The 20,456-nt window shown below is 39.8% G+C and overlaps 2 protein-coding genes across 21 annotated transcripts in view; one reads left to right on the top strand and one right to left on the bottom strand.

The window, feature by feature from the left end:
- The window catches only part of dock7 (dedicator of cytokinesis 7), a 42,137-nt gene extending 37,032 nt beyond the window's left edge, over positions 1-5,105 (bottom strand). For all 20 annotated transcript variants that reach the window (XM_058638741.1, XM_058638732.1, XM_058638734.1 and 17 more), the window contains exons 1-4: positions 4,974-5,105; positions 1,542-1,641; positions 523-698; positions 106-174 (exon numbers count right to left, since the gene is read on the bottom strand). In XM_058638741.1, coding sequence (XP_058494724.1) covers positions 106-174; positions 523-698; positions 1,542-1,641; positions 4,974-5,011 — 383 coding nt within the window. In that variant the 5' untranslated portion in view covers positions 5,012-5,105. The remainder of the gene's footprint in view (positions 1-105; positions 175-522; positions 699-1,541; positions 1,642-4,973) is intronic.
- Positions 5,106-6,375: 1,270 nt separating this feature from the next.
- atg4c (autophagy related 4C, cysteine peptidase) lies at positions 6,376-16,419 on the top strand. Its single transcript, XM_058639306.1, has 11 exons — positions 6,376-6,579; positions 6,715-6,836; positions 7,620-7,703; positions 8,431-8,661; positions 9,727-10,066; positions 10,403-10,473; positions 11,943-12,157; positions 12,389-12,467; positions 13,256-13,332; positions 13,882-14,001; positions 14,592-16,419. The coding sequence occupies exons 2-11, from the start codon at positions 6,761-6,763 to the stop codon at positions 14,757-14,759; spliced, it is 1,461 nt and encodes a 486-aa protein (XP_058495289.1). The 5' UTR covers positions 6,376-6,579; positions 6,715-6,760; the 3' UTR covers positions 14,760-16,419.
- The last annotated feature ends 4,037 nt before the right edge of the window (positions 16,420-20,456 follow it).

The raw sequence follows: 20,456 nt of genomic DNA, 5'->3' as shown, positions 1-20,456 counted from the left end.
ACACAATACTGTGAGTGGTCTATACAATTTATTGTATTCTACAGATAAAATCCCAGTTTGAAAAGGAAAACAAATGTTTTGTGTCAAAGCACAGTGAAGCCTTACTTTCTGTTGACAATGGCCCAGTCTTCTGTGTATGATCGGACACAGTCTCTGACGTGAGCATCAGTGTCCCTGCAACCAGACAAACTCAGTCATGCTATCGTTCATGCTATTTGCAAGATGCAGACGTTGATGACATTAGCCATTTACATCATGGAGCTATAAAGTACAATGCCAGTGATTTTGCATCTTTGTTGAAATACCAAAGGCCAGGGCTACAGTAAGAAACGTCATCATCGTTCATGAATCAGAAGTGGCCTCCTTTAAAGTCACCTCTTTTTACTTTAGAATCTTTGAATCTCTCTCAGACATACGGTACAATCACCAAAATGCAATAAGATAAAAAATGCATTTGTGTGTGTGTACTCAATCTCCACACTTGCTACAATAAATCATCTCTCAACCACCCAGGACTCTTACCCTTCCTCAGGGACTGCTTGTACCACAGTGCGACACTCTCTGGGTGTGTAAATGACCTCAATGTCATCATGGGGAAACTCAATCAGATCCCTCAGGGGACCAGACTCAACGATGGGAGGGTGAGTGATGAGGTACTCCTCAAAATCCACCGGCTCCACCGCCTCCGTGAGGGGAACCTGCGGGAGAGGAAGGGATAAGAGCAATGGGACAGGTCAAAATGTTGTGAAGACTTTGTCAGCTTTTCAACTCTCCTGTCTGCCCCACTTTTTATTTTTTTGGTATTCAACATAGCAGATGACTGATTCACCATATAACCTCAGAATGAAGCAGCAGAGCTATGGGTTATATTAGCCAGTCTTTGAGTCTGTGCTAAGTAAAGGGTCCAAAAATGTGGAGACACTGCAATTATTTAATCATATAAGAGAGCGGTTGTAGCCTCTGGATAATCTTTATTTTTAAACAATCAATTCTAAAGAAAGTGTAACCAAATGAGTGTGCCACTTGAAGAATCTACTAATTTTCATGCATAAGTTTCATGCATCATAGTCTGCTTCTGAAATAAAGAATCTAAATTGTGTCAGAAGGTTCACATTTAAGTCTGAGGGTGTGTGTTTTTGTCCTCCCTCTCTCTATTTATGTCTGTCCCTTCCTCACTCTCTCCCTCTTGAGGAATGTGAACACAAATACTTTTCGCAATCTAATTAAAAGCTAACTGTAGCCTAATTAAGGATGAGAAGGTGGGATATTTGCTAGCTGCTGCTGGTCAATTGGCACTACCCTTCTAGTAAACATAGTGTCTAAGCTCAAATACTGCTTGTAACTTTCAAGACACAGCAGGAGAGACTGAATGTGGCGGCCAAGCTAATCAATAATTATCCCTCATGGTCTTTAGCGAGACGTAAACAACATTTAAATGGCCACAAAGCCAACAGAAAATGACATGCTCATCTAAATTATATATTATTGTGGTACAGTTGGGTATTACAAAAAAGCAAAGTTGTCAGTGATAGGCTACTCACTGTGTTGGTTGTTGTGGTCCCAACATTGAGGTTTTTAAATAGCTGTGGTGAGCCACCATACTGGCCTGCTATCTGCTTCCTGACCTCTGCTGCCACAGTCCTGCAATCAGAGAGAACATATGTAAAAAGAGGCAGAAGAATCTCAGATAAACACAATATGATCACAATATTTTGCAGACAGATCTAAAATATCAGCAGTGAAAACTGACAAAATGCAACTGCGTCAGCATCAGAGAATAGTCATTTGAGACATTAGTGCCAGTTTATGAACACTGTATTGCAGAACAGGTTTCTGCATTACCTCCTTTGGAATCAGGCAGAGAAGAGATGGGGACTTAAAACTAAAAGAGAAGCTTCCAAAATCATTTCACCTCATTAATGGATTGAAAAGAGCATGTGTGAGATTTAACCATTTAGTTGTGACAGTAAAATATAAATGAGAAATAAAATGTAATACATTTTTCAGCATTAAACTGTAAAGCTGGGGAAAAAATGTAAGTGTTATTGTAGCTAATTTCCCATTATATTGCACTGTGAAACATTTTATAATTCCAGTCCAAAGTTACACTTATTGAGCCAGCAGCGTAATTAAAATAAATGTATAATATTGTTTTGGCTGTTAAAGATGAGGTAATCCAAGATTAAGTATTACACTTCTTGTCCTTTTACAATTTTCTTTGTGTGTGTCTCAGCTAATAGCATCCAAGTGTTGTATCAAACAAGATCATATATTACACCCACACAGAAAGAAACTAATAAAAACCTCTGGACCCTGGTGGTCAGCACAAGGCTCTTGGTGTTCAACTGCTGCTGTAGTCACACATGTACACAGGTCCTTTAAATCACAACAACCACCACAACCACTCAGAGACTTTCACCTTGAACAAAACAACAACGCTGCAAGTTGCCCAAAGTGATAAAAACAAACAACAAATTAGAAACATGGATAAGGGCTCAAGGTTGAGTCATACGAGTGACACGTAGTGGCTAGCACTGTTGCCTCACAGCAAGAAGGTTGCCGGTTTCTTGTCGGTTCAAATCCTGGTTTGAACCTTTCTGTGTGGAGTTTGCACATCCTCCCCGAGTGTGCATGGGTTTACAGGTCTACAGGTACTGTAGTTTCCTCTCATAGTCTAAAAACATGCAGAGATTAATTGGACACTCTAAATTGACAGAAGGTGTGACTGTGAGTGTGAGTGGTTTCTCTTCTCTATCTGTTGGCCCTGCGGTAGACTAGTGACCTGTCCAGGGTGTACGCCGCCTTTTGCCCTATGTCAGCTGGGATAAGCTCTATCCCCCCGTATAAAGCAGTAAACAATGAGAGTGAGTAATGTGTTGCTCTTTATCAATAACTGCCCATGTACAATGTCTGTTTGACCTCCATATTGAAAGCAATAGTTACTACTTTGTTAGTTTGATATACTGACCATTATCACAGCAAGTGAGAGCAAGGACTCTGTATGATCCACTCAGTGAGATCCTGACAAAAAGTATCAACCAGGGTCTGGTTTCTCCACTGCCACTATGCTTATTTAATCTCTGCTCCATCATTAATAAACTACACAATTTACACACAAGTGATCATGAGGAGAAACCAGAGACAGGGTTGCAAAACAAAGAAAGTAAAGCAGATAATTTTAAGCAGAAAGGTGATGTAAAAGCTGCATAGTTTAAGTTGCCAGCTTTAGCTCAACATGACAGTGGTCTGTGGTGGAGATCCAGTAGCCTCTGCAGTGCAGTGCTGTCACCAGTGGAAAAAGGCAGAAGCGCTGAACTGACAAACACATTACACAGTCCTCCCCAATGCCCCTTAATGGACCTCTTCTTAGCACAGGTCACTGCACAGAGAAATCATTTTATGAAATAAACAGCTCTTATGGCTATTGCTTCAAGATAATCAACCCTCAGGAAGAATAATAACCTGGTGGTAAATGTGCCATAAGCAAATCGCACAAATGAAACCTCTGGACGAAAGTGTTTGCATCGCTGGTCACTAAATTTGCCAGAGCATGTGACATAAACATACTCCCTTTCATTGTTAAATGCACACCAAAGCAGTTACAGAGGTGTAGGTTTGCTGCTTCAGGAAAAATGTTAGCAAAGGAAACTCTGACCGAGTCCATAATAAATAGTGAAGAAAATTAAATGCAATCCAATGTAACAGTCAACAACAAATGTGTCCTTCAAGATGTTTATAAGTATTGAAGTAGATGTGCAAGTATATAGGTTTGCCGTGTTTCTATGTAAACAAATGATAGTAGACATCTCCCCTTTCTCAAAACATCAAGATAATCTCCCCAAAACAGCGTTATACGTTTCTTTCCAAATAAAATCTAGATCATTTTATACAGTGTTGGTTCAGAAAAGTAATAAGCTGACACAAAACTCTTTTTGCTTAATAACTATTTGAATGACTGAGTTAAGTAATTAGCAAGTTTGGTGTGTCTTACTGTATTATTCATTCATACTGTGTGTGATGTGTAACCATCTGCCTCTGTTCTATTATCTTATGTTACAATTCCTGCTATGTTCTACATTTTACATGTCTCCACACAAAAATTGTTTTGTTTGTAATCTGCTGAACTTGTATTTTTTTATTTTCAGACATACAGTTTACAGACAGTAAAGCCCTTTGAGGTAAATTGTGTTTGTGATGTTGGGCTATATGAATAAAATTGTCTTGACATTTAAATACTGGTTGTTGGTTTGCAGCTGTTGTGGCACCTTAGTGCTAAAAAAGATGCCCCTGTGTGGTCAATAATGTATATTTTGTTTTGGTTTTAATATGAATGGTGATGACAGAAGTTCATCTCTAAGCATTTAAATACATACATCTTATGAGATTATGTCATTTGACAGCCAGCCCAAAGCCCTTTGTTAAAGAGATTACTTCAATCTTTGGAAGGAGCAGGGAAGATGATGTTTGATACAGTAGCTACTGATAAAGCCTTTTTTTCCCAGATGTGTGATCTCTCCTTGCAATTATTTCGTGTTTATTATGTCGCTAAACAAAGTTCAGACACATCTCTAGCAGTGGCAACAGTACTTAGCTGCCCATCGTTAGCTACTGTATGCAAGATAGCCAACCAGCCGTCCAAAAATAACGGTTTACTATTCAGAGTTATAGCCAGTGGGTGCGAATATTCTGTAAAAACCCAACGCCTCCCTAACCGGGTTATATTTATTACAGCGGTATAACACCTCATCCCTTTGTTTACTTTCAGCGTCGCTGTGAGTCTGGGTGGGTCTGAGCATCTTCGCCGACACGGCTAACAGGCGGCTAGCTGGGAGAAAGGCAGGCTGCGCTGGCGGCCGGGCCTCCCTCACAGGATTCCCTTTGCGGTGGTCTGCGGGCGACCTAAATTAAAGCGAGTCGGGGCTCGGTGGGTGTGTGTTTCACAAGCTCGTTTTCGAGGTCTCGAGTGTTTTTACCTGCTGATTTTTTGGGCGAAGGCGCGGCGTTCAGCCATGGCAGTGGCCGCTGATGTGTTTAAGCGAGATTCCCAGGCAGGCACGCAGAAAGCTGACTGTGTCTGGTTTCCACTCACTCACTACAACCTCAGGGAAAACAGGGGGGACGGGAGAATGGGAGCGTTACCGTAATGACCATGACGATGCGCAATGTAACACACCCAGCGAAAAGCTGCTGCGCACTGTAGTATTGTAAAGTCATACTCTCCTCCAACAGTTAGTTGACTAGTTTAATTTATTACAATATTACAACATAGACTCAAACTATATATATTTTTATTTACACTAACCTATAGTAAACTAAAACATATATGTGTGTTTTTACTCTTTGGCTTTAGACCCAGTATGAGATGTTGGTTTTATATTTTTACAGCTTTTTTTTATTGTATGACTTGTTTATTTATAAGTTCTACCGTATTTTATTGTTTCATTGTATGTTTTACGGTTTGTTCTTAGGTCTAGTGTTTGTATATTTTATTTATTTTATGTATCTCTGATGTACAGCACTTTGTTTCAGCTGTTGTTTTTAACGTACTTTATAAATAAAGTTGGATTGGATTGTTCACTACTGTTCTCTATCACTAAATGTGGGAGTGTGTGCAAAATTAAGCGATTTTCTTTTCTTATAATCATTGTACTGTACTGTATAGGCTACTGTCCCTCTAATTATGATACACATTTTTCGTTTTCCAAGAATACAGGTTTAATGTAAAACCCTATAATACAGAGAGCCTTTCATAGTAGGAATGGAAAATCTTAAAAGGTAGAAGTTAAGACTTATAGGGTCGAGAGTAATTAATTTCAGTTGGAGCGTTTACTACAAAATAACCACAAAAATGTAGTATTTACATACATTAATTTGCCAAATAAATGTATATTAATCAGTGATTCATCTTGTTATTCAGCCCATGCTTATATCCTCTGTCCCCTTTCTTGTTTCTAAAAAGACTTTTTCTGCATGATGGGCAGTTTATTTAATTAAACAAGCACCACAATTCAACACTAACAACTATAATCATAGCCATAATGTGTTAATGATTGTTGTGCTTGTTTTGGTGTTGATGCGATGAATAGTCAAACTCATTTTTAGATGACCACCAAACACCTAATAACAGACCTGCTGCTGTGAGTGTTAAAATTACAGTAATTAGAAATGATGTGATGATGATGACAGTTTGTGTCCTGCCCTCACGCAACAACGGGCGCTTGTTTTGAGACAAGACATATCCCAAGTGAGCGGGAATTTCATCGAAGATGGGGTTGAACGATTTAAGCCCCGCCCGCTCGGGCTACTCTGAATTTAACAATCGAGCCAGCAGTGACGCACGCCCCCTCCTTCCGCCTCGACTTGGTTCGGCCGGCGGAAACACGGCGGGATCAGCTGACTGTACTCGTCTACTTCCTCAAAGTGTAAACACAGGACAGTGTTTCCCAGAGCAAGTCAGCCACGGGCGATACACAGCGACTGTTTGAATATATATGTGTATGCACAATGTAGCGCGAGGACCTTTGTACGAAGCCACGAAGCGGCCGTGAGAGGAAAACAGCCGAGTCAAGGAGCTTAAAGGTGAAACGAACGTCACTCCACAACAACTCTACTGTAACTGTAATTTGGTGTAGTTTTTAATTGTAACGTTATCCCGCTGACACTCGTTACTTATCTGTGCGCGTGCACGTCTCTGTGTGTCCTGTGTTTGACCAGTGTTAGTGTGCTGTGTGGGAATGGGTCCCATCCCTTCCTGGTGCAAATGGAGAATAAAGGGAACGACGAAGTGGAAAAATTGAAGACAAAGTTTCTATCAGCGTGGCACAATGTGAAGTACAGTAAGTAGTTTGCTTGTGACCACACACACACACACACACACACACACACACACAAACAACTACTACAACAACAACAGCTATCTCAGTAAGGACACTCATAGACACAGTGCTTTCCTTTGTCCCTTACCCTAACCTTATCCATTACAACTAAATGCCCAATCCTAACTCAAACTATATTTATTTACCATGAGGGCGACTGGTCCTGACAAGGCCAGTGTTTATGCCAGAAAATGTCCTAAGGAGGCAACAACTACTAGTACACACACACACACACACAGCTCTGTCACCCAGGCATGTGTCTTCTCTGTCCACTTTGTTTCTAATGCTTTTTCTAATACATGGTGTGTCACTGCTTTTCTTTGTATTTTCTTAATCACAAAATACTTTTGTTGTTTTGTCTAAATAGGAATGTGTTCACTTGATCACATTCAAATGTAGTTATTGGAAACACAATGTCTTACAGGCACAGAAGACAAACAAAAACAAGGACCAGATTTCAGTGAGACAAGACCTCACTGCTGCTGAGTCAGACCTTGAAATAGACATTTGTCATAATGCCCTCTTGAGTTTGTGTGTATTATTTCAGCTCATTTTGACTAGGTCTCGGCTGTTTCGGTTTTCATAGAAAACCCTGTAGATAATTACCACACAGTAATGTAACAGGAAGTGGAGATGAACAATATTGCAGAGAAGGTGTGCGTCTATTAAGTAAATAATGTATCAGTGTTTGTTTTTTTGTTTTTTAAAGTATCATAATATATAGTTTTTTGTTGTGTGTCTTAGGTTGGGCCCTGAAACCAAAGACTTTATTCAGTAGGAATTCTCCAGTGTTCCTTCTGGGAAAGTGTTACCATTTTAAGGCTGAAGGTACATCACACACACACACACACACACACACACACACACACACACACACACACAGACACACACACACACACACACGGCTGTGATTATAATTAATGTTGTAGCAATAGCACAAGACCACCTCTTTTAATGTGATTTAAAAAAAAATGTATGCACTGTATATAGTTATATACTGTAAATGTCATTTACCACAGCTGTAAGGTGCTAAAGATTCTTGAAAATGGGCATTGGATGTGCTTTAAAAGTGCATGAATCTTAGAAAAGCCGAACTATGTGAGATGTTGTTCAGATGCTTTAAATATGCAACATTTTCATCAGACAAACATTTATCATGTCCATGTGTTTTCATCAAATGTTTCTTTGCATTTTCTCCCTTTCTTAACCTCTGAATAAGAACAACCATGTCAGGCCTGGTTCGTCACAAAGTGAAATATTTACCAGCATTGTATTGTGTTAACCATCAGTTTTAGTCTCAGTATTGACTTCTGTCAGACCATTAACTTGGACCTTACTGTCTCAGTAGTTAGGGTTAGTAGTCAGAAAGGAACTTTGCACACTGTTGAGTTTGCATCTTTCATCAAAATTTCAAGTAACAGAGAGGACAAACATTTTTGTCTTTTTATGTGTGCCTCATAATTTTGCATTATGAACTCGGAATATTTGATTAATTGCTCAGGAAACTAGGTGAGAAAAATGAATAATGCTTGCCACACTGATTTGTTTGCCTCAGATGACGATGGTCTCACAGACACTTGCTATGAAGACTCTGATGACGACTTTGTCGCGGGGAACGTGGAGGCTTTCCGGAGGGACTTTGCGTCTCGAATGTGGCTGACCTACAGGGAGGACTTTCCTCCTTTGCCTGGCTCCACCCTGACCTCTGACTGTGGCTGGGGATGTATGCTGAGAGCCGGACAGATGATGCTGGCTCAGGCACTTATTCTACACTTCTTAGGCAGAGGTGGGTGAGGTGACACTATCACAGCTGAGTTACAGTAAAATAATACACTGGTACAATGAAATTGTATTAAAATACCCTCAAATGTTTCATTCATGTTTCATTTTTAATGCTAATCAACATATACTGACCTAAAGGAGGTGGATTAATTGAAATACTGTAGGTCAGTTTGAAGTGCATTCTCTTATTAACGTACTTTAGTCCTGTTTAGATCATTTTTTCTAAGATGGAGGGGAAATGTCTAACAAGTTTTAAGTCGTCTCATTCTCAACCATAAATAGAAAAATGTAATTTTGTTGACGCAAGTCATTGAAAATGAGTGAATTACTCATATCTTTGTGAGATCTATGCAGTCAGTGAAGTGTCCTAGACTTTATGGCTCCACATAATGACATGACAGGGCCACTTTAATGCAGTCATTTAGAAAACAATATTTAAAACTTGTTCTTCTGTCAAATCTAAAATATGTCACTGATGAAATATTTCTCTATAAAGTGACTAATGGCCACTTAAGGATATTTATTGATCAATTTCACTTTGATTCCCTCCGGATCAAGGTCATTTTGCTCAGGACTTGGACTCTATTCTGGCCCATTTTATAGCCTGGGCCACTCCTATCCTCTCCACCTCTGGATCCCACCCTGTTTGTAAGGCTAAAGCAGAGTTAAAGTGAAATAATGGGACACTCAACCTTATAATTGAACAGAATGGCACATGTTCTCTTACAGAAGTGGACGAGCCGCTGTCTGTGGAAGTTCTGAAAGACATTTTCTTCTTAAAAGTAACAGCCTCCTTCCTGGTCAAATATCTGCCTTTCATTATTTTCTGTTGCTTTTATCAGTTTTAGATATCTGTATTCTGTTTTCAAGACAACATTTTGTAGTTTTAACAAGTCTTCTATGTTGTCGGGTTACAGTAGTTTTGACTCTGTCTTATCTTAAATGTAAGTGTTTTTTTCATCTGAAGCTGAGAGGAAACTTGTCTTGTCAAGTTGAAAGCAATGTCCTCAGTTTCTTTTGGCCTCTAAAATTTGTTATAGCTGTTGTTTATTTCTTTTTTCTCTCTCAGATTGGACCTGGCCAGAAGCATTGAATCTCCAGCCTTTAGACACAGAGACGTGGACTACAACTGCAGCCAAACGTCTGGTTGCCTCTTTAGAGGCTTCTCTTCACGTTTCCCCCCGGCCTTCAGATCAGGGTTTACCACCCATGCCTCAGGCCCAGGCTCTGGGATCTGCAGAGGAGGCAGACCCTCATCTGAAAGAGATGTACCACCGCTTACTGGTGTCCTGGTTTGTCGACAGTCCCTTGGCTCATTTCGGCCTGCACAGGCTGCTGCGCTTAGGTCTGACCATGGGAAAACAGGCAGGGGACTGGTATGGACCTGCTGTGGTGGCACACATCCTTAAGTAGGTCTAAAAGGATTCTTCTGAGATTAATTACACTTTGTGCATTAATCACATCTATTCAACTCCTGTGTTTAATCACATACAGATTTAGTTTAGAGTTTAAAGAACTATCAATTAATTTTTTGTTAGTGATTAATCCACAGATCTTTTTTTTTTTATCTTGTAAACAAATTTAAAATGTCATATTTTCACATAATTGAATAGTTTGAACTAATTTGAGTGTTTATCAGTATTAATGACAATAATAAGTTGCATAACTACCAGATATATATTTCCCTTCCTCACCACTCTCTCTTTTCTCCGTCCTTCTCTCCATTCTCTTACACTCACTCTTAGGAAAGCTGTCGAGGAGGCGATGGACCCTGGCTTGGCGGGTATAACTGCCTATGTCTCCCAGGACTGCACAGGTATGAAAGATGAGTCTGTTGATGATAAACCAGGATACTGGACACAGTCCAACTGACCCTTCTTTCTCCACCATCCCTCTAACTGCTGCCGTTGCTGTTGCTGAGAAACTGCAGAGCTGCTAAGAGAAGTGACATGAGTTTAACTGTGTCTATCCCCAACACACACATCCAATCCAAATCTATGACCACCCACTCCAGCCTCTTCTTAACCTCAGTGGACTATGTTCTGATTCATGTAGTGTGTTACAATTGTCACCGAGGGGAAAAAAACAATAACTGTAACTGTGCACAATACTTATAATTATAATATTAGGTTCATAGTGGTGAAATGATTACCTGGTTAATTAAATGTCATTCAACAGCAAATTGATTCTGATCACTTATTATGGTTTAATTTATTATTTAGCAGAAATTATAAGTAATTATTGTTTTCCGTTTGTCCTATTATCTCAGTTTATACTGTATGTTTACACGCAGGAAAAGCCTCTGCAAAAATTAGCAGCCGTGTCAGTTTCAAGCATCAAGGGTTCACTGCGCACTTTAAATCCACGTAGACCGAGCAATACATGGCAGAACCTGACAGGCTGAATATACCTGACCTGGATAATGCTCCAGGGTGATGACATTATTCCAGACTGCAGTTGACATCTTCAGCTTTCCCTCATCCTACTTCCAACAACATTACGCATTGCAATATAAGCATGTTGTAAAATAAAGAAAATATTAATGTTAGTTAGCCTTGGATTCCGTATCAATGAAGTAACCACGACACAAACAGAATCCGTTGCCTGTGGGTTCCCATTGCTTCCACCTCTATACTTGCTTCAAGTGCATCTTATGGCGATCCAACGATGGTAACTTTGGTGATCTAGCAAAAATGCTTTCCAGTCTGTTTGTTGCTGTAATCGCGGGGCACAACATTTATCCACATTCTTCACTTTTTTTGAACACAGCTGACAAAGAGACCCTGACATTATTACCAGGTATACGCACTGCTGGTTTCACATGTCGATGGATTGGATTGGAACGGCGCGGCTTCCTGCCAAAATGGCATTGTTTTGTTGCAAGACAGGATTGTGTGACATCAGCTGCCAGAGCTCTATAGGACATGTGCATTGTTTGTCAGACAAAACAAGCAATTTAGAATGTTATTATTGATTAATTTGATTGATGACTGATGAGTTGATTAATTGCAACCCATAGCTTTTACAGATGAAACCATTTAAAAGAGGGGTATACAAACACTTATGGATACAATATATTTAGACACATATGCAGACAAATAGGTGAATGAAGAACTTTGTATCTCTCTCTCACACACACTCACACAAAAAAAATGCTCATAATGTTAAAAAAATAAATAACTGCTGTCTGAATGACCAGACGGTGACTGATAAGTTGATGGCGCAGACTAAAGTGCAGACAAAACACTCTCTAACTCTGACCTTTGTGTTATTGATCTTCCATAGTGTACAGTGCAGATGTCATCGATAGCCACAGGACACAAACAGCGAGGCAGGACACTGCTGAGGGATCAGATGCTCCTCCTCCTCCTCCTACGCCGCCACAGAACAACCAACCGACGTCTGCCTCCACTCAGCCAGACAGCCGAGCGGTTATCATCCTCATCCCTGTGAGGCTGGGAGGGGAGAAGACAAACCCTGAGTATTTTGACTTTGTAAAGGTGAGGTGTGCATAGAGGTTAAAGTGATTTTTAACTTCTCTGATTTGAGAGAAATAATGTTTCAGACAGGATTTTACTTCAATGAGCTGGTTAGTGGTTTCACTGGAGGTGAAGCTTAATTATATAGATAATAGGAAATGGCACTGGGGTTAATGATTAGTTGAAATATAGTTTGTGTTTTTAGGCTTTCCATTAGACATTTATATGTTTTTCTGTCCTCTTTTTATTTAGAGCATACTGAGCCTGGAGTACTGCATAGGTGTCATCGGAGGGAAACCCAAACAGGCCTGCTACTTTGTAGGATTTCAAGGTTAGTGTTAGTTTAATGGAAAATGGAGAAAAGACACACACTCACACACAGCGAGAGGATGGTGTGAGTAGCAGATTATTTTGCATAATATACCCTTCTTACGGGGAAGAGACAAAGTAAGTTAATGTATTCCTGTTTGCATGAGGAAAACGGAGAGGAGTGGAGATGGGAGCAAGTGAAGCAGGACTTACTTTATTCTCTCTGACCCATCAAAGCCTCGCCCATTTATCACAAGTAAACCTCCCAAGTTGTAAGCTGTAATTGATTTCCATAGGAGGCACGCATTAAATTTCATCCGGCCCCAAAGTGAGCCACTCTTCATCACCTTCAGGAGCCAGGAGGAACCTTCAGTTGTACATCTTGGCAGTCAATATTTACGCATTTACATTTTACCAATTTGAAATACAGTGGTGGATGATGTCTAAATGACAAGCAATACATTCTCCCTGCCAAGGCTCAGCCCAACGCTTCATTTATCATATGCAAATGATCGAATATAATTGCATGTTTATAAAAGTAATTCCCCCACACAAAAATTAAATGACAACCCCTTTTTCCGCGGGCGTAAAGGATGTGCTTGTACAAAAGAATTTGATTATGCAGAATTTAATCCGCCCCGGTGGATATTAAAAAGCAACAACGTTCTGGGAGGCATATCTGATGCACGCGAGTGTAACAGTGGGCAAAGCAAATGACTTTGAGCCGCTCTGCAGAGAAATTGGAGAGAAGCGCGTTTTTGTAATAATCCAGTGTTTTTGAATAACTTGTCTTTTGTTTTGTCCTTGCAGATGACAGCTTGATTTACATGGACCCTCATTACTGTCAGTCTTTTGTGGATGTCAGCACCAGCGATTTCCCTCTCCAGGTAATGTGAAATTACACAGACGAGCTGACTGGAGCCTCAGTAATGTGAATTTAATAGTTTCTGTTAGTACTTAAGGGTATGAATCTGAAAGCAGCCCTCAGCCCAATTACCGAGCCCCTTTCTTCTGATTTATTCGCCGCTCAGATGTGTGGAGCTGCCACTTAAGAGAAATACGGCAAATACATGATCGAGTTCTGTGAGCCTGAATATTTCAGCACCAATACATAAAAATCAGCACATGGCTCCGTGTACGGCAACTTTGTTTTATGCTTTTGCATGCTGTGCTATACAGTGTGACATACATCAGGGCAGTAAATTTAGAGATGCTGTGACAGCAGATAAATAGGATTTCATTCATCAGCTGATGCAGAACACAGCTTATTCTTTGTCGACGCTGCCACAGAGTGTATGTATGGCATGTGCCACGGTTACCAGGCCTTTAAGGTTGATGAATGAATATATATAAATATATATATATATATATATATATATATATGTAAATATATATGTATATATAAGATAATGTATTTTTTATCTCTCTTTGTCAAGTCATATCACTGCCCCTCACCAAAGAAGATGCCTTTCAATAAGATGGACCCAAGCTGCACCATAGGTTTCTACTCTCGAAGTGTCCAAGACTACGAGAGAATCAGCCAAGAGCTGTCAAAGGTGAGGGATGCAAATCCTAAAAAATCACGCCACAAATGTCACACATGTATCAGCCATTTTATAAAGTCTATTATTATTATTTTTAATTACTGTAAATCAACAACTGTATGTTATGTTTAATGATGAGTGTTGTGTCAGTATAATGGATGACCAGTAGGTGGCACCATTTAGCCACGAATATGACTCACTTCTCAGCTGCTTACTTACCAGTGAGTCCACGGGGAAGACACTGTAAACCAATGTTCCCTCCTTTAAAGGTCCAATTTGTAAAGTAAAGGCAGAAATTGAAGATAATTGATCTTAATTCCTTCATCAGCATTCTATCACCTATTTGTAAGAACTGTTGTTTTTCATTATCCCAGAATGAGCCTTTTGCGTTTATATCAGGGACACTGTGTTTTTATAATTTCTTTTGAGTTTTAAAGCTCACTGAAGGCTACATAGATTCTCCAATTCACTCAAGGTGAGGGATACTCGGCTACAACACGCAACGGGATCAATAAATGTTGCTACTTTATTTCCGTGTATAAAAATTAACCTAACACTGTAGCAAAAATGTACATTGTGGTGTAACACTCCTCTTGTTCCAGGTGCTGCAGCCGTCAGCGAAGGAGAAATACCCAGCGTTCACTTTCATGCAAGGTCATGGCAGAGATTATGACCTGTCAGCCAGCCTGACCCCAGAGAAGAGAGAATGGCCCTTCATCCGTGACCCGAGGAGAACGGTCACCACTGCTGGGGACTTTGTGCTGCTTTGACAGCGCTGTTTAAGAGACTCTGAGACTGCTCAGGATCCAGAGCCCTCCTGTTCAAGACTGACCTTATATGTTATCTGGGAAACTTTGTTGCTAAACAATTGTTCAGACTGCTGTTAGCTAGTTGCCTGGTAATGTGGAATGGAAGACATTGTTGGTGCTCTGCTGAATTTAATTACCTAACATTTTTATACACTCACTGAGGAAAGAAAAGCATTTAGTCTAGGGGAACATTTCATTTTGCACCAGTGTTTATATTTATAATGTTAACACCAGATTTTGGGGTATTTGGTAAAAAGAGTAATAATAAAAAAGGTGTTTGCTTATAATGATTGCTCAGTTTAATTTAGCACCCTCCTGTTGCCATACTTAGTAAATTCAAGGATGATGGTGTCAGATATTACTCAAACTATCTGTGGTGGCTCACTTTTAAATGTTTAAATAATACACCTGTAGTATTTCAAGAAGAGTTTATCAAGTACTGTTAACAGATCTCAGATGCCATGTCATCACAACATTTCATTAAAACAGATTAATTCCTCTCCCGTTGGAGACGCCTCAAAAGAACAAGCACGTTCTTTAAAGTACACCCTTCATTTCTTAATTTTTTTATTCACACTAAATAGAGCAATAATATATGATGGTGTTATGGGATATTATTACAATTGTGGGCTTTTCTTTGCGTGTGTTTTTTTTTTTGAGTAGTATTAATTTTGACTTTAAAAAATGTGACAGATGTAATGACGTATTCTGCTGCACCTCACTAAGCACAATCTGTTATGAATTAACCTATTTACAATAGGATGCTTCATGTAATATGCACTGTACTGACTATAGTACTGTGCAAGAGTCTTAGGCCACCATTAGATTTGTTGTTTAAGCAATGCTATAATGACCATATAATTATTTCTGAATCATTTTTGACAAATATCTGCTGTGAAAAAGGTATTTTACACCAGGTTTATTCAAGACATACATGAGCTTTACTCGTTGACAGCTCCTTCATATATCAGACAACTTTCAGTCACATTATTCCAGTACAAATGCCAATGATCACAGAAAAACAACAAAGCTGGTGGTGCACTGAGACCTTTGCACAGTACTGTACATGCAGTTTATAAAACAACGTTTAAAGTTGCATAATTAAAGAACAGATTAGATTCAAGGAACTGCAGTAGCAAAGGGAAATAGTACTCATTAATCCTAATATTATTATTACTACTACTTGTTGGTATGTTGTCTAAAACTAAAAGAATTTAGCCATTTCATTTAAAGCATTTCTGAGATCTTACTTTTTCTAACGGGGATTTCCCGATGTTTCATTGTGCGTTTTTGAATATTTCATCAAATGTATTCCCTCATTCATATTCCCTAGCACACTTTACAATAACTTTACTTTAATAAAGCAGAAGGGAAGAGGCACTCTTGGATACACGTAAAAGCAACAAAACCCATGCACTTTAATCCATCACTTCAAGAAACACTGAGGTTTTCAGACTGATTTATTTTTTCTCCTGTGGTTTCCTGCATCACAATGACCTGCATGTTTTTGGTTTTTTAAGTTAACTTTCAAAAATTAATCTCAACAAATCCAAAAAGATGTTTCTCATGCTGTTGGTTGGAGAAGCTGAATAAAGTAAAAACATTTGACTTTCTTAATCAACTTTTGTCTTTTGGGTTTGTTTCACTCACAAAGAATCTCAAGTGACTCTGAAGCAGAATACAAGAAAAAAAAAAATAGTTTGCTTCATTTTCTGTGGTAAATACAAACCTCACTGGTGTGCTGCATTGCATTCAATCCCTTTCTCTTCCAGTCAAATGTAGCAGATTAAAACTAATCGTACGTGCTAACCATCTCTACAGCCCATTAACCAGGGACCGGAAAAAATGTGACCCGCTGACACTGGCAGCGATTGTGTTCCTCTGTGAGGAAAAGAAAATATCCTTGTGTGCAAAGCTCTGTTACCATGGATAATCTATCTGTTGCCCCCTTAGTATGAGCTATGCTGGACTGTTTTCCTGTACAATACAAATTCTTGTATTATGATGAGCCGTGCTTTTTAAAGGAGGGGACTGTGCTCTGTGTCGGAGCCAGGGCAAGGGTGAGGACGGATGGACGGACAGAAAGTTAGAAGAATCCTCCGTCTGTTCTCTGCCACGGAAAAAGCAACGGCTAAGCACATAATGGCATCATTTAGATCCCTTGTCTGATCCGTGTGTCCATCTAAGTTTTTCTTTTTTTTCTTAAATGGACGGCCGACTGGCTGTGTGGACAAAGCGGGAACATCAAGTATGCAGGAGCAAAGCAGCAGTGACATTCTCCAGCTTTGGACGATGGAAAGGGAGAGGAATGATTGAATGGACAGGAGGGAGGCGAGGGGATGGGGACGAGACATTTGGGGATTTTTGTCCGAAAAACATGAAAGAGCATTTGTGCTTTGGGGCAAAGAGCGCCCCCAGGGTTGAATGTGTTCTTCATGTATTTACAAGGCATGTATGAATATTTGATTAATGAGTCACAGGCTCAGGGGAAATGCAGTGAGGCGAGGGTGATATAGCTTTACAAAGCAAGCTGATTTCTCTCTCTTCTCTCACACACACACAGATATGTATACCATGTCCTGTCATTTAACACAGCTGCCTGAAGTGTCACTGATATTGCAGATTACTGAAAATCTAATCTGCACCCTGGCAAATTCATTACAATGAGATCCACACCACTCTTGGGTGGATATAGGTTGTGTGAGTGGGTCAATATGAAGTTGCCCAATAAAGATTTGATTTTGTTGTCACCTCTAGGAGGACCTTGCTTTTTAGGATGAAGTCTTTAAAGGAGTCATTCCCATGAAATTGGGTCAGGACACACACCTTTTCCTCTTTTCTTCAGCCTTTTTTTAAAGATGTATTTGTGTATTTTAAAATAACATGTAAAAGACAATTGGAAATATCTGGTTTACCTATTCGAAATAATAATAGGTGTTACAGAAATGGCAGTATGCACACATTTGCTGCAAAATTGTAAATTGGGTTGCAATAGTTCATCATCCCCACATAAAAGTTGGGTTAACACTGCTTTATAGGAATCAGTTGGCAAAAGGAATAAAAGTAATATCATACACTAGCTACAACGGGTTCATACACAAACAAGTTGGGCCATAAAAGTTATTTAGGTTGAGTTCTTTAATTGGAAAGTGACAGAAATGGAAAAAGTGGATATAAAATAAAATAAAAAGCAAAACAAACAAACGCAAGCACAATGAGAAGTTCATATGGATGTATTATGTCGGTTACAACAGTAATAATATGATGTTCGTAACAGCCTCAGCTTCCCTCCAGGCCTGTGAACGAGACACATATTCTCAGCTCTGTGTGTGTGTGTGTGCGGTGTCATAATCTCTATGAGTGTCGTGCACACAGTGTCAACATATAAAACAGTTTCCTTTTCCATGACGATATTATCAAATTTGTGTCAATTAACGATGCCGAGGAAGACGACTGTGATAGTTCCACCGAGTGTCATTTCTATTCCCCTTCACCCCCGTGGGTTCTCAGGATTTCCTCCAGCCAATATCAGACCATGATGGATGACACCGGGAACATTGAGGGAATTAGATTTAACAAAAAGGATAAGACGCGGAGGGGAAATGCAATATGCACTGTGTATGTGTGTGTGTTTGTGTGAGTGAAGCCTTTAACGGCTAAAAAGTGATGTCTGCTCCTCTCCATTCATAAGCAGTGTGTAAATTTATATGGATGAGCGTGTAGTTTACACATGTACAGCTTGTGTGGAAGTCATTCTAAATCTTAGGTGTCACACTCCCTCCCTTTCTTCACACCAGGTGTAGGGGGTGCTAGATTTATTCCCAGTAGCCCTTGCCCACCATTGTGGAATGCCATGCATCTTCAAACAGGTACTTCACTTTGAAATCTCATCTCGACGTGATATCTCTAGGCGGCTAAATATATCCGGCTCCCAGATCCCGCAGCCGTCGGAGCGTAAATAGTGCCGGTGCTGCATCAGACTGCATTCAGAGTCTCAAGTCTGTCCACGCAACTGTCCACTTGTCTCCACCCGTCTCCTCCTATGCCCCCCCCCCCCCCGCCTGCCTGCCTGCATAGGAACTCCTGCAGAAGTGCTGAGGCATTGCATGCCTCACACATCTCTTCTGGGCTGAAGCCAGACAGATGTCATGACGCTGTGATTAATCAGCAGTACACAGGACAGGAGCGGGTTTTCTGTCTCTACCATGTACATATGGCCTACTGTACATACTGGGTCAGTTGGTCGTCAACTTGCTCATGCTGGATGTTTCAGGAATCGTCCCAAGTTACGCTCTTTCAAGAGAGACTGAGCTTGGCAAAACATTTCCACTCATTTGATTTGTACAACAAAAAAGTTCTTACTGTATATTGACAAGATGTTTCTCTGGAACAAAGTCCTTGGGGGCGTTTTTTAAAATGTTAATTCCTCTGTGTTGTTGTACATTGCTTGAATCCATTTCTATAAAAAATCGAAGTGAAAAGAATCACTTCCCAGGTGAAACGTGGGGATGTCTTTGGGTGACACAAGATCTAAACACCACCTATATGACAGAGTCGTGTGGAGGTGAGAGGCCTAATCAGCATTGAACTCACTTGATAATGATTTGAATCAAACAGATATTTAACAGTAAGTAAATGTACCACTATTTTGATCAAATATTACTTCAGTAAAAGTACTGGTAAAAGTTACTCTACTCTAAGTTAAACTAAAAAAGTAGCTTGTATCTTACTTTTTGGGGTTCTTTCTTGTGTCGAGTAAAAAGGACAAGGGGACACAAATCTCACATGAAGTGTTTTGAAATAAAAGCAAACCTTTACAATGAAAGTGCTGACAAAATAAAATACGTAAACGCATAATGTATCAGTCAACATGGGTCAAAGGTCACAAATGCTTTTACTTTCTCACTCAGGGAACTTAATTACTGCAAATTCACCTGCCCTCATCATTCACTGCCAAAGTCTCCAGTGCATGAATGTTTTTTTATTTGATTTGATTTTTTTTAATTCAAGCCAACATTTTTTTTGTCAGCAACAGATGTGATTTAAAATGTAACAAAGTACAGTACTTCTAGTTAGACAAAAAAACCTACTCAATTACAAAAACGAGAATAAAAGTACTTGACTACTTTCCAACCTGATACTTAATAATGCTTAAAAAGTTACTCCCTACATCTTTAACCACATCAAAATATCATGAACGAATCAGTTAAGAATAAGTCATAAACCACAACATTTATATGTGACACAATAGTCACACAATGCTACGAATTATACCAAACGTGTAAACACAGAACGCCCTCCTCTTCTGTTTGAATAAGCTCCTCTCCTTCTACTCAGAGGCATGGACCACAGCACAGGCCCAAAGTGAAGCTCCTCACCTAGTGTTGGCTTACCTTGGCCGGCTGTGACAACAAGAAGGGCACTGGAGTTAACATTTAGATAACGGATGTGTGTGCCTCTTTGGATTTTCATTCCTGGTGACAGGGAATCTTAGGGAGCACATCAGAGGTGTTGTGTGTGTGTGTGTGTGTGTGTGTGTGTGCATGTGTGTGCATGTGTGATGGAGGCTGGGGCACGCCTGTGTGTGTTTCCTGCATCTCGGAGGTGATGTGCAAGAATGCCGAAATTCCTCATTCTGCTGTCCTCTGAGGCATGGCC

Source organism: Solea solea, chromosome 9, assembly GCF_958295425.1.
Source record: "Solea solea chromosome 9, fSolSol10.1, whole genome shotgun sequence".
NCBI lineage: Eukaryota > Metazoa > Chordata > Actinopteri > Pleuronectiformes > Soleidae > Solea > Solea solea.
The sequence above is the reverse complement of the archived record's forward strand: the minus strand, read 5'-3'. Positions and strand labels throughout refer to the sequence as shown.